At 40.4% G+C, this 12313-nt stretch overlaps 1 protein-coding gene across 1 annotated transcript; it reads right to left on the bottom strand.

Annotated features, from left to right (window-relative positions):
* Positions 1 to 6138: 6138 nt before the first annotated feature.
* Positions 6139 to 11828, bottom strand: LOC117288526 (D(2) dopamine receptor-like). Its single transcript, XM_033769416.1, has 2 exons — positions 11740 to 11828; positions 6139 to 8777 (listed from the first exon to the last, which is right to left on the bottom strand). Exon 2 carries the CDS (start codon positions 8771 to 8773, stop codon positions 7553 to 7555), a length of 1221 nt encoding a protein of 406 aa, XP_033625307.1. The 5' UTR covers positions 8774 to 8777; positions 11740 to 11828; the 3' UTR covers positions 6139 to 7552.
* Positions 11829 to 12313: the final 485 nt, after the last annotated feature.

The raw sequence follows: 12313 nt of genomic DNA, 5'->3' as shown, positions 1-12313 counted from the left end.
GATCTTTAGGCTGGGGTTACAAGTTCAGCTCGGTCTGTCGGCAGTTTCTACCATCAGTTGGGGTTCAATAAAAGACATACCTCCGGCCCCTCATTAAATGTTGGGTGGGACCGTGACCAGTTTGTCACAATCCTCGCTCTATATGATTTATTGTTTTATGGGGAAATTTATTTGTAAATAAATAATGCCACCCTTGTTTTCTGTTTTATAACCAAATCGTGATAGTAGTTTGTGTAATGTTTTCTCAAAAACTACGTTACTTCAGAGGGAGCCGTTTCTCACAATGTTTTATACTATCAACCTCTCCCCATTACTCGTCATTGGGATACAAAGGGATTAAACAACATTCAACTAATGAAAAAGTATAACATGGAATTTAGATGTGCTCAGCCAAATCTTTTATTCGAATATGATAGCCATGCTGTCCAATGCCCCCAACAACTAAACACAAGATGGCGCTATCTAAGACAGTATTTAACGATCACATAATTATATTACAAACGTATGGCTAGTCCTAACTGTAAAATCCACTCCAGGACCACCTTTTCGTAAAGTCACAAAATATTGCCAAGCTCATGAACTCCTATAATTTTCAAACCAAACCCATGTATTTTTTGTGTGCTTACTCTTTCCCTGTATAGAAGCAAATTCATAAGTATTTTGGGTATGGCTTTCAAACGTTTGTGCTATCTTAGAGTATTGTTTCGGAGGAATATTATAATTAAAAGTTATAACTAAAATGTATTGAGCATGATTAATTTTTAGACGTGCTGTGAACACTGGTATGGCTATGGTGGCAGTGACCTTGTATATAGGGATATTGTGACTCTACTGGTATGAAAGCACCGTAGATCTGTCTGTAGTTTGACCAGGATGCTATAATCTGATGCAAAACAACCAGTCAATTGGTACTTCCCTCAATAGTTTTTATAATTTTCCTATCATAATTATTTCCGTTTGAAAGTTGGTGAAACCATGGAGTCCTCCATGGGTCCTCCATGGTGAAACCAGTATTGTGCACGACCTCGAACTTAACCCCCAGTTCACTCGGATTACGTGTGTTCACACGTTTTGGCCCAGAAGTCAGTGACGTAAAACTGGTAATTGGATTACACGGTGACCACCCCAAGGACACCATGGTTTGATGTGGCTCTTATCAAAATCAAAAATCAAGGTCGGTCCAAAAAACAAAATATTTTGTTTTCTTTCGAAATATAGATAACTTCATTGATTTATATTTGATAATTTTAGTCTTATCTTGATTGTTGTAAAGCCTTACATTATGTCACGGTTAAAGGCCTATCCATGCCCTGTATTAGGCCTATGTTAATTTCTAAAGAATATTTGGGGGCTGGGGGGGGGTAGATGGGGTGGCTGTCTATAACATATCGAGCTATGACATCCCACACGATTACAGGCAAGTCTCATTTTGTTTGTTTGTTTGTTTGTTTGTTTGTTTAGATGACCTTCCCATCAAGGGAACTCGGCAAACTCCAACAGTGGTATACAAACACCAAGCTGGCAACATTGGTTTATCTTCTATGATTATGAATTGCACAAAATCAAGAAATTCTGATTCAGCAACTATAGACGACAATATTTATTCTAGTCATTTGAGAAAAAGTACATTGCTCAATGGATTTTTCTGATTTGAAATTAAATGAAAGTGAAACGCATTCAAAAGTTTTAAAGTGAGACAAACCACAAAGTACGGTAGTTTTTAGGCCTATAATTATTTCAATTTGCCTCTAATCCAATGTAGATTATGTGAAAGAAACTGAGTAAATCTTTAGTCTGTAGTTTTAAAGTGAGACATACCACAAAGTGAAACAAATCAGTTGAAAGTGGAACCAACAAAATACTGTGATGAAAACAAAACAACTTTTTTAGGCGTATTCTGTTTCAATTTGCCTCTTATCAGATGTAGCTTCTGTGAAAGAAACTGAGCACAGTCTGTGTCTCTTAACCATTGGACACTTTCGGTAAAGAGTAGTATCCAAGGCCCACACTTCGTGTATCACAACTTATATATAAAATAACAAACCTGTGCAAATTTAGGCTCAATCGGTCATCGGAGTCGGGAGAAAATAACGGGAAAAGCTACCCTTGTTTCCCCACGTTTCACCGTGTCATGACATGTGTTTACAATAAATCCGTAATTCTCGCTATGGAGAATTGATATTGTTTTAATGTTTTCTCGAAAAGTAAAGCACTCATGGAATAATACTTCAAGATAAGTCTTCCACCATTGCCTTCTGTAAACCCTGTAAATTATTTGTAAATCTGTGAGTTTTAGTTGTTTTTCTGTACCGAAAGTGTATAAAGGCTGTAAGTACATCGAGTACACTCTAAAAACTAAAGAGTTGGATGAGTGCGGTGAGTGACTACACTTTGAAAGTGATGAATCCAGCATTTTATATGTTAAATCCAGCATTTCACCCAGTCAACAATTTAAGTGCCAGTTTATAAGCTGATCCAGCTATTCCAAGGAATATTTTTGAGAAATGTTGAAATAACACTTAAATTGTTGAATTAACCCTTTTTGCGTTGAATCAACAATTTAAAATGCTAGAGTTAACAAACAAAACGCTGGATCAAAAACTTTCAAAGTGTAGTCACTCATTGAACTCATTGCAAGCGTTGGCTTCAACCCTTTTAGTTTTTAGAGTGTAGTTTTTGCCTTAGATGTCTGTATTGATTCTCTATGGTTGATTAATCAAGAACAAGGCCGTTTATCCTTTGGTAATGCTCATTTTATATTTGTGTTTAGGGTAGGGGGAAACAGTTTAAATAGACATACCGATAAATACCAACAATAAGAGCGGGGTACCAGTGGCAAAATTTTTAATATATACAGATCGACGTGTAAAGAAAACCATAATCATAATAATTATTAGGTTTTATTAGGTTTATATACGCTTTTATTACTTATAAGTTAACATCACGACAAATATTAAATTCATAAACAGACGATAAAAGGGTTTAAATTGCATGTAAGTGAGGGGATGGGTGGCGAGGGGGGGGGGGGGTGGGGCTACCTCTGGAGCGGGGACATTGGTGCGAGGTGTTGTCAACAAAAGTTGTGTACTACGCCAGGGTTTAGTCAAACAGTCTCAAAATTCACAGTTTTGTCCGTTGCTCTCCGACTCTCTCTCCCCCTGTCTCTCTCTCTATGAGCTCTCTCTCTCTCTCTCTATTCATGTATCTCTACGTACCTGACTGGTACGTTACACTTTAGTTACCTGCTCAAGTTGGTTACGTGTTGTCATTTTAGCCTTTCTAGAAAGACTCTGCTAGGGTCGAAACGTCAGGCTATTGACCCTTTTTGCAGAATACTTTATAATTGAAACATGATCAGATAGTCGGGTGATTGGCCCCTGTCTGAACCATTGATCAAGAAATCGACCACGGGGAAGACCAAGACCAAGACCAAGACGCAGAGTCGAGCCCAAGACCAATATCAGTGTATGGCAGGCCTGCTGCATGAGACTGCATGAGACTGAAACCGGTCTCATGCAGTCGGTGTATTGCGCCCTCTACCGGAGACTAATACTACAAGGGTCGTCAAACAAGACTACGAAGCGTGCCCTCCCCCTCTTTACGATGACCTGCAAAAGCATGCAGTGAAAACAATGTTACGGAGAGGTCGAGTGACCTTTACTTGGGAACGACGTTGTAAACTGGCCTTAAAATTGAGTTGTTCATTCAGGAGAGAGGGCAGGGGTGAATTAACAAAAAACAATGAAAGAACCACGGGGGGGGGGGGGGGGGGGGGTGTCATGTTGTAAATTGGGAGAAGCCCTACAAGTTTCATTACTAAATTTGACAAAACTTTAATATTGAAAGACAAATGCTTGAGTGATTAGAAAATGGAGTCTGGAAAAAAACAAAAGAACATTCATAACACTTTAAACATAATTAATTATGAAGATACATTTAATCAAACCAGTAAACCGCCATAAAAGATGAGCAGGTCCGTTTCAGCAAAGGCAGAAAATGGGCCCACACTTCATGAATATACCTTGACCAGTGAACTAAATACTTTTATTGCAAAGCCGGCAAAAGCCTCTTAACTATTCTCAACCAAATACTAATTTGGCAGTTCGTGTTTGCTTCTTTGAATACATGATGATACGAAAGGCATGTCATCAAATGGGTTGCTGTGAAGGAGAATGTCGCCCTCTTGTGACCATTTGTTTACATCCGATAAGTTACGGCCGTCAAAACGCACCCTTGGCACAAACCTTCGAGGGTCGTCAGAAATTACGCCAGAGATTTGCCTTAAATGCAGTGGACACTAATGCGTCGTGTGCCCGGCAAAAGGGCGTAAGGCCTTACGCCCTTTTGCCGGGAACATAAAGTAGTTCGTCCCAGTAACAAAAGGACGTAAGCAACAAAATGGCTCCTGACATGAAAAATATGTCATTTTTGTTTGTTCTTTTGCTAGAATTACCCTGAAGACATGTTTCCCCATTCCCCATGCAGAATTTAACCTTTCTAGAATGACTTTTGCATGGCAACAAATTTACCAAACTTTCCCGCTCATAATTCTTGAAACACAAATTTTAACATAAATTGCTTACGTCCTTCTGCCGGGAACTTTCCCTTACGTCCTTTTGCCGGGCACACGACGAATGGTAATTGACAAAGACCAGTCTTCTCATTTGGTGTATCTCATCATGTGCATAAAAAAACAAAACTGTGAAAATTTGAACTCAATTGGTCGTCGAAGTTGCGAGATAAGAGTGAAAGAAAAAAACATCTTTGTCACACGAAGTCGTGTGCATTTACTCAAATTCTAAACTTGAGGTCTCGAAAACAAGTTCGTGGAAAATTACTTCTTTCTCGAAAATTACGTCACTCCAGAGGGAGCCGTTTCTCACAATGTTTTATACTATCAACCTCTCCCCATTACTGGTTAACAAGTGAAGTTTTATGCTAATAATTATTTTGAATAATTACCAATAGTGTCCACTGACTTTAACCAAAGGCGCTGGGACGGGCAAACGTATCGAGCACGATCATTGGTATAATATCACGAGAATGCTCAGTCCGATCATGCATCACGCTCACACTTCTATGCACTGCATGCATGACGTACTTCCTGGTCAAGAATCTGCCCAAACTGATGCGCCCTTCCCAGCGGTCCTGGATAGCCTGGCCGCTGGTAATGGGGTCGAGCGAAGCATGAGATCTGCGGTTGAGCCTAAACGTCAATCCCCATGTACAATCACCATTCATCTACATTCATTTCACATACGCAGTCAAATCATTCGTACATATACTACATTACATAATACACAGGACTCACGCCGTGCAGACGAGCGGAAGTTCAATATCTGTGTTTTGATTGGTCCGAAGTGACGTTTGACAGCTGCACCCACATCACCTCAGACCAATCAAAACACAAATATGGAAAGCTTACGTCACTGACAGGGGGAATCCATCCCTATAAACGCAGACACTCCATCACGGGAACTACATGGGCTTAGACAGGAACAGTGTCTATAATAGTGACACAGGCCCAATTTCACAGAGCTGCTTATAAGAGAAAATAATGCTAAGCAATTTTCTGCTTAGCAGAAATGAGCAGGGCACCAGTCACAGATTGCACACGTTTTACATGGTATTTTGGCTGGCAACCTTATTCTGGTAAGCAAAACATGTAATTGTTTTAACTTAAGTTGTATTTGTGAAATTGGGCCCAATATGTATAGATATGGGTCAAATCCTATTGGTTCATAGCCACCAATTGTTTCTGAAATAAAACTTTGATTGGCTGTTATTTTCCCGCTTCTTTCTGGATCATTCCCTTAACCCCTTTCCCCTCCCTTTTTCTATAAATGGATATGTATTGGTTTGTGCTTATTTTATGCCTCTGAAAAAGGTCCGGTTTGGATCGAAAGCTAAGGCCATCTACCCTATATTCATTGTATGAGTCAACGTATACCAGTCATAAATTGAACATGTGACATGGTATTTGGCTGGTAAGATTATTCTGGCAAGCAAAATGTCGTTGTGCTAAAGGTTGTTTGTGCTTAAGCAGCTCTATGGAATGTTGCCTATAGTTAGGTGGATATGGGTCAATGTATCGTATATGGGTCAATGTATCGTAACGGGGGACACGAACACACACACACACACAGTGACACTAAGGACAAACCCTTCTCCCGACAAAAACACCATGACCTTTAAATACAAATTACTCTTCTGTGTACAGACCGAGCTAATTAAACTATAAAGTACTAACTCGTTTTCTATGAACATGAGGAATCGCATTTCCTTTAAAAGAAAATTCATTCGTCACTGTATCACATTTTGGAGCATTTTATCAATTTTTGGGTGCAAGACTAGTGTGTTGCGCATGCTGCATTCAAACCACAATGGCATCCAACAACCACGTTGCCGAAGAAAACAGGTTCATCTATACTCTCTAAACAAACAGTTCAGTGAATGCCTCGTATTCCTTGCATTGACCGTATTGACATTTTCCATTGTTTCACATCAAAGATGGTGTCCAATGACGTCATGTGCAATTCGTCTATTGACGATGAGCTAAAACATACAGTGTCACTAAACGTGTATGCCTGAGACTACATAATAGACGATTTCAATAAATTAAAGTCCAACCATAAGCCGTTTCCATCCACCGAGTCCCGCTCCAAGAGCCTGTTGAAATGATTTGAGCTGTTAAGAGTGAGTTAGTCCGCAAATCTTTGCACTCGTGTTTAGCCTTTATAAAGCATAACGCCAAAAAGAAAAGTCCCAGCTGCCATTAAAATCATGTAACGTTTAAAACGTTATCAGACTACAATATAACGATTCTCCCTTTTTCGGGCGAGGGTTAATAATTAGGGTTTCTAATTGCTTCAGCAATTCAATTGCGCCTATACGGGGCAAGCTGTGAAGACCACAGTCTCCGTTGAGCGATGCAGACCAAACAATCAAGATGGCGACATTTTATGCAGACACATCATTCTTCCCGGAGGACAGAAGCAGCAGGGAACAGTCTTCTTTACTTCAATATGATTGAATCGAAAATTGAAGTACGTCGTGATACTATAATTGCGCCCTCTGTCGACATTGTTCAAACGAGCATCGATGATCGAGTTCAGGCGGTGTGTTGTTGGATGATCAAGAACACGTACATCACTGTTCATGTATCTTCCACCCGAACGATGATAATGTAGTGCCATTTTGTACAGTGTGTTGTTCTCAAAGATCCCAATCTCGTCCCCATGGTTTACTTTATTTCCAACCATGTTTACAGTGAGAGAGCCGTCAGCCTCTTACTGTTCGACAAACTCTGGGAACGAAGTTGGACTGACCCCCGCTGGAGGGTGGTGTGGTGATCTTGTTCAGCGTTGTTCACAGGTGGTGTTCTCATCGGTTGGGCGTGCGAACACTGCACCCACTCAGGCCAAGAACACACCGCCTTAACTCAGCCACCGACTCTAGAGAGCGTTCCAAAATATCAAGACTACAGACAATAATATTGTTACTTTAAGACATTCCAAGGACAATTACGTTAAATTAACGAGACACAAGTACACTACACATATCTCCTGTCAGACGGAAGCCTACACAGCTTCATTCCGATTTCTAACGAGCCATTATTATTAGCCATACGTCGATCCTTCGGACAGCATGGCCAACACATAACGAACAAGTCCTTAAAAGCTCGCCTGTACCTTTCGCTCATGACGTTGTAAATGAAGGGATTAACGGCCGAGTTCGTGTAAATCATGATCCGCGATATGTTGACCATGACCCAGATCAGATTAGGCGGCAGCGAGTGCTCGTAGATGTTGAAGAGGTTCAGAATTCTAAACGGGGTGATGCAGATGATGTAGACCACAATGGTAACGATGAGCATGCGCACAACTTGCTTCTTGACGATGTTTGACGTCACTCCCTCCAAGACCGTGACGTAGGTTGCACGCGCCGACTTGTGGAGTTGAATCATGGTCAACGTGTATAAGATACACGTCACTGGAATGACGGAGAGTAACAATAACTGGTCAAAGGTCATGGATTTTCGAAAGCGGACACATTGCAGGGCGTTACGAGGGTAGCAGTAATCGCAATATTCAACCGACTGAGGGCGCACTGACGATGAATTCGTGGGCGGCATGTCCCACATGAGGGCGTACTTGACTTTCACGGAGAACACCAGCGACGGGACTTTGTAGGTAAGCGAGAAGAGCCACACCAATGAGCACAAAATGACCGTCCGTTTTTTGGTGCTGAAACGTCGAAAACGAAACGGCCAGCAAGTAGCAATGTACCTCTCGAACGTCACTAGGATGACTATCAGTGCAGACGCAATGACAGCACTGTCAGTTAAAAAGATATTGATTTTGCAGAACTCTAAAGGAAGATACGTGTAGTCGCCTATGATTGGCGTGGTTAAGTACTGCACCCAAAACTGGGGCACCGAGAAGAGCAAAAATGTCAGGTCTGCAACGGCAAGATTGATAAGATAGTGGTTGGTCACCGTCCTCATGTATAAGTAGCGGAAGAATGCAATAATCACTGCACTATTTCCCAGCACGCCGATGGTGAAGATTATCGGCATGACAACGATGATCAGCATCTTATCCACAACAGAGTAAACGATCATTGGCGCGGTGTCCTCATTGACTTCCATCATATTACCGAGAGAGGGCGCTGTCTCATCGTCCGAGGAGTTCATCACGAAGGTCTCCGTGGAATACGGGGTCCAACTGCCTGGGGACGAGGCGGTGGGGTCGACCCCCGTGAGGTTCGACATGATGCTGGAAAACACAAAATAAAAATGTAAATTAGCTACCACGGATAGAATGTTTTTGTTGGTACACATGATTGTACCCGGACAAGAAGACAGACGATTTTTTTTTTAGCCACGTAAAAACTTTCTGAGCTAAGACAATTTCTACTGTATTAAAGGAACACGTTGCCTTGGATCGGTCGAGTTGCTCTTTGAAAAGCGTTCTGTATCCGTTTGTTATAAAATCGATATGGTTAGAAAGATGCTGTAAAAGTAGAATACAATGATTTACACAAATATGCCTTGAAATTGCGTGGTTTTCTTTTTACATCGTCTCCTAAAAACACGGTCGGCCTTTTATAGGAGTCAAATTTTTGACTCCCATAAATGGCCGACCAGGTTAGTTCGCGACGTAAAATGAAAACCGTGCAATTTTGAGTGATACTTGTGTGGATCATTGTATTCTACGTTTAAAACATCTTTCTAACCATATGCATTTTATAAAAATCGGTTTCAAACGTTTTTTTTATAGACCAACTCGTCCGATCCAAGGCAATGCGTTCCTTTAAAATTACTTGTCTCAGACAAGTAAGTCTAATAAGTAAAAGTAGAAAGGCAACAGACCGTATACCTCTTTAGCTAGCAACTAGTCAATTAATTCGGTATCAAATTTGGGGCTTTCTTTAATCGTAGCCAATTTTGTAGCTATTGTATACTCGGCCGGAGTCATTCGGCACCATAACTAAACTAACGAAATCACCAATTTGACCGAAACACTGCCTGCCGAAAGCGCACATTCTGTGGTTGTGACGTTTCGCCGGAGAGCCACAACAGAAAAAGCTTGCTTATTATAATATTTCAAACTCATTTGAGAGTCATTCCGTTTTCCTCGTAAATCGAAAAAAAAAAATAATAGGGGTGCAATCAGTGGATGTCAGTTATTTGGTTGGGAGGGGGGGGGGGGTATGACAAAACTGCCAATCGGTTGTCAATTGTCAATGGATATAAAAAATACAATTTCCGAGATCACTCTGGTCAGCTCATAAACCATTGGATCATGCCATGCGACCACAGAGGGGTTATAAATCAAGAGTGTTTTGATTAGAAGAGGTAGGAAACAAAATAGTGCAAGCATCCTTGGTGTAATAAATCAGTCGTATACAATAGCAGATGAACCAAACTAACAAAACTTAAGAAGGGAACAAAAACAGGCTCACAATTTTCAAGGCAATAGGAATGCCTCCCCAAATTAAAAACAATAAAAACACGCGCTTAAAGACAGAGGACACTATTGGTAATTGTCAAAGACCAGTCTTCTCACTTGGTGTATCTCAACACATGCATAGAAATAACAAACCTGTGAAAATTTGAGCTCAATTGGTCGTCGGAGTTGCGAGATAACTACGAAAGAAAAAAACACCCTTGTCACACGAAGTTGTGTGCTTTCAGATGCTTGATTTCAAGACCTCAAATTCTAAATCTGAGGTCTCGAAATCAAATTCTTGGACAATTACTCCTTTCTTGAAAACTACGTCACTTCAGAGGGAGCCGTTTCTCAGAATGTTTTATACTATCAACCTCTCCCCATTACTTATTACCAAGTGAGGTTTTATGCAAATAATTATTTTGAGTAACTACCAATAGTGTCCACTGCCTTTAATCATTGACAAAATCTTGGACGCAAATTGCTGACAATGTAGAGGGAAAGTTGCAACCAAAAAGGTCCCATGTTGACCATTGGAGTTGTCACAAGACGTGCAGCTAATTGCGCACGTTTCAAACGATTGTCACGTAAAGTAAACAGTAACCCCGCAGTACAAAACAAAAACGTATATTTATTATTGGTTTATTTAAAAACATCCAAACTTGGCAGCCAGAGGCTGACTTGCGTTTAAAATTACAGAGCATAAGAAAATATATATACTATTTTTAAACTACAGATAAACATTAGGATATAAACATATTTATTTAAGTACAAATACAAAAAAACAAGAGTACAATAGACAAAGATTTGTGATTCTTAATGACCACGACGAATGGCAGCCTTAGTTCAAGGCGCACGTGGCACCCCAGGTATCACACGACCCAATTAATGTCACGCACGAAAAAGACCAGCGCGACGGGTGCCACAGAGGCGTGCGTTTTGAATAAAGGCTACACGAATGGCATAAGGTAAACATGGGGGACGTATAGGCCTACCCAGTAAGCGCAATAAGGCCCAAGAAATCTATTGGCAGAATTTCATAAGAAATACGCTATCGAACTGGAAGGTAAAGTGAAGAGGTATTGAAACATGTTTTATGTGATGACCTTTTCGAATTTGTGGCAAACTATGCTGCAAAACTTCACACATTCATTCCGTAGTCACGTAAACTAAATAGTAAATAATTAAAAGCATCAAGTAAGAGAGCAACGAAGGCTTGAAACAGCTGTTCAGCTGTCACAGATGTAAAGAGGCATATTGTAAAAGAAAAAAAAAAAACCTCAAAATGGAATAAATATATTAGGGGAAATCAATGGATCTCTTTAACCGTCGTGTCACTCCAAGACTATAATAGTTTGAAATGAACTTTTATAGACCATACAATAATGCGTTAAAGGGAAGGTATGCGTTTGGTTGTCACTCTTAAAATTAGTGGTAAAACAAACCTCGTTGTTAGAAGTCTAAACAACAGCTTTTGATAGTATACAACATGTTGAGAAACATTCTCTTAGGCCTATGTAATGTGGTTTATAACAAGATATAAATGTGTATGCCCATAAATTTGAATCTGCGTCACTGCCAGGAACAACGCTTCTCAGATTGTGTGTATGATTTTCCTGCGTGGACATTACTCGCTCCTGATGTTCGGCGAAACGCGACCACAATTTAAAATGAAATTTGCAAAAGTTAGTTTTATTATATACATTTATAACATGATCAACACAATCAAACGGTTCCCAAAATCAAAGGCATAACCTTGCATTTAAAGGAAGAAAGCTGAACCTACCCTGAACTTTATGGTTGTACGTCGTAAGCAATTAAATTGCACCCACCGTACTATTCGCTCGACCCCGCGGACATGTTTTGAAGGGTCTCAATGTGGACACACTGCAACAGGACAAAAAAATCGTACCTATTCATACATAGCATGCAATGCGTAAAATGAGTGAATGACGCTGTCACAAATAATTGCATTTATGTTTAATTTTACATTGCTCGGAAGAGCTACTCGACGCACAACATTCCTTCCAGCGTGTACACAGACTGATTTGTTAGCAAAGCTACAAGGTTTATTGTCAAAGCATACAGTCAACACAGGTCTTGTTTTGTTTTGTCTAAAAAAACAAAATCTAATCTTGTAACGCAACAGTAAGATCTAGCGTAATGTGCCGATTTCCCTTAGCCCCAACAGCGCTGCCAGGTACAGGCATGCTGTGCCATTGACAGCGCCTGTCCGTTCAAGTAATTGTGTCTAACGGCGTAATGGCCGCAAATTAATCAAACACGAACCACTCAAAGTGTTAGCCACGATTAATTTCTTACCGAGTCGATAAGTCACACACTGTGCGCTAAAAGTGAGT

This window comes from Asterias rubens, chromosome 3 (assembly GCF_902459465.1).
Source record: "Asterias rubens chromosome 3, eAstRub1.3, whole genome shotgun sequence".
NCBI classification, from domain to species: Eukaryota; Metazoa; Echinodermata; class Asteroidea; order Forcipulatida; family Asteriidae; genus Asterias; species Asterias rubens.
The sequence above is the reverse complement of the archived record's forward strand: the minus strand, read 5'-3'. Positions and strand labels throughout refer to the sequence as shown.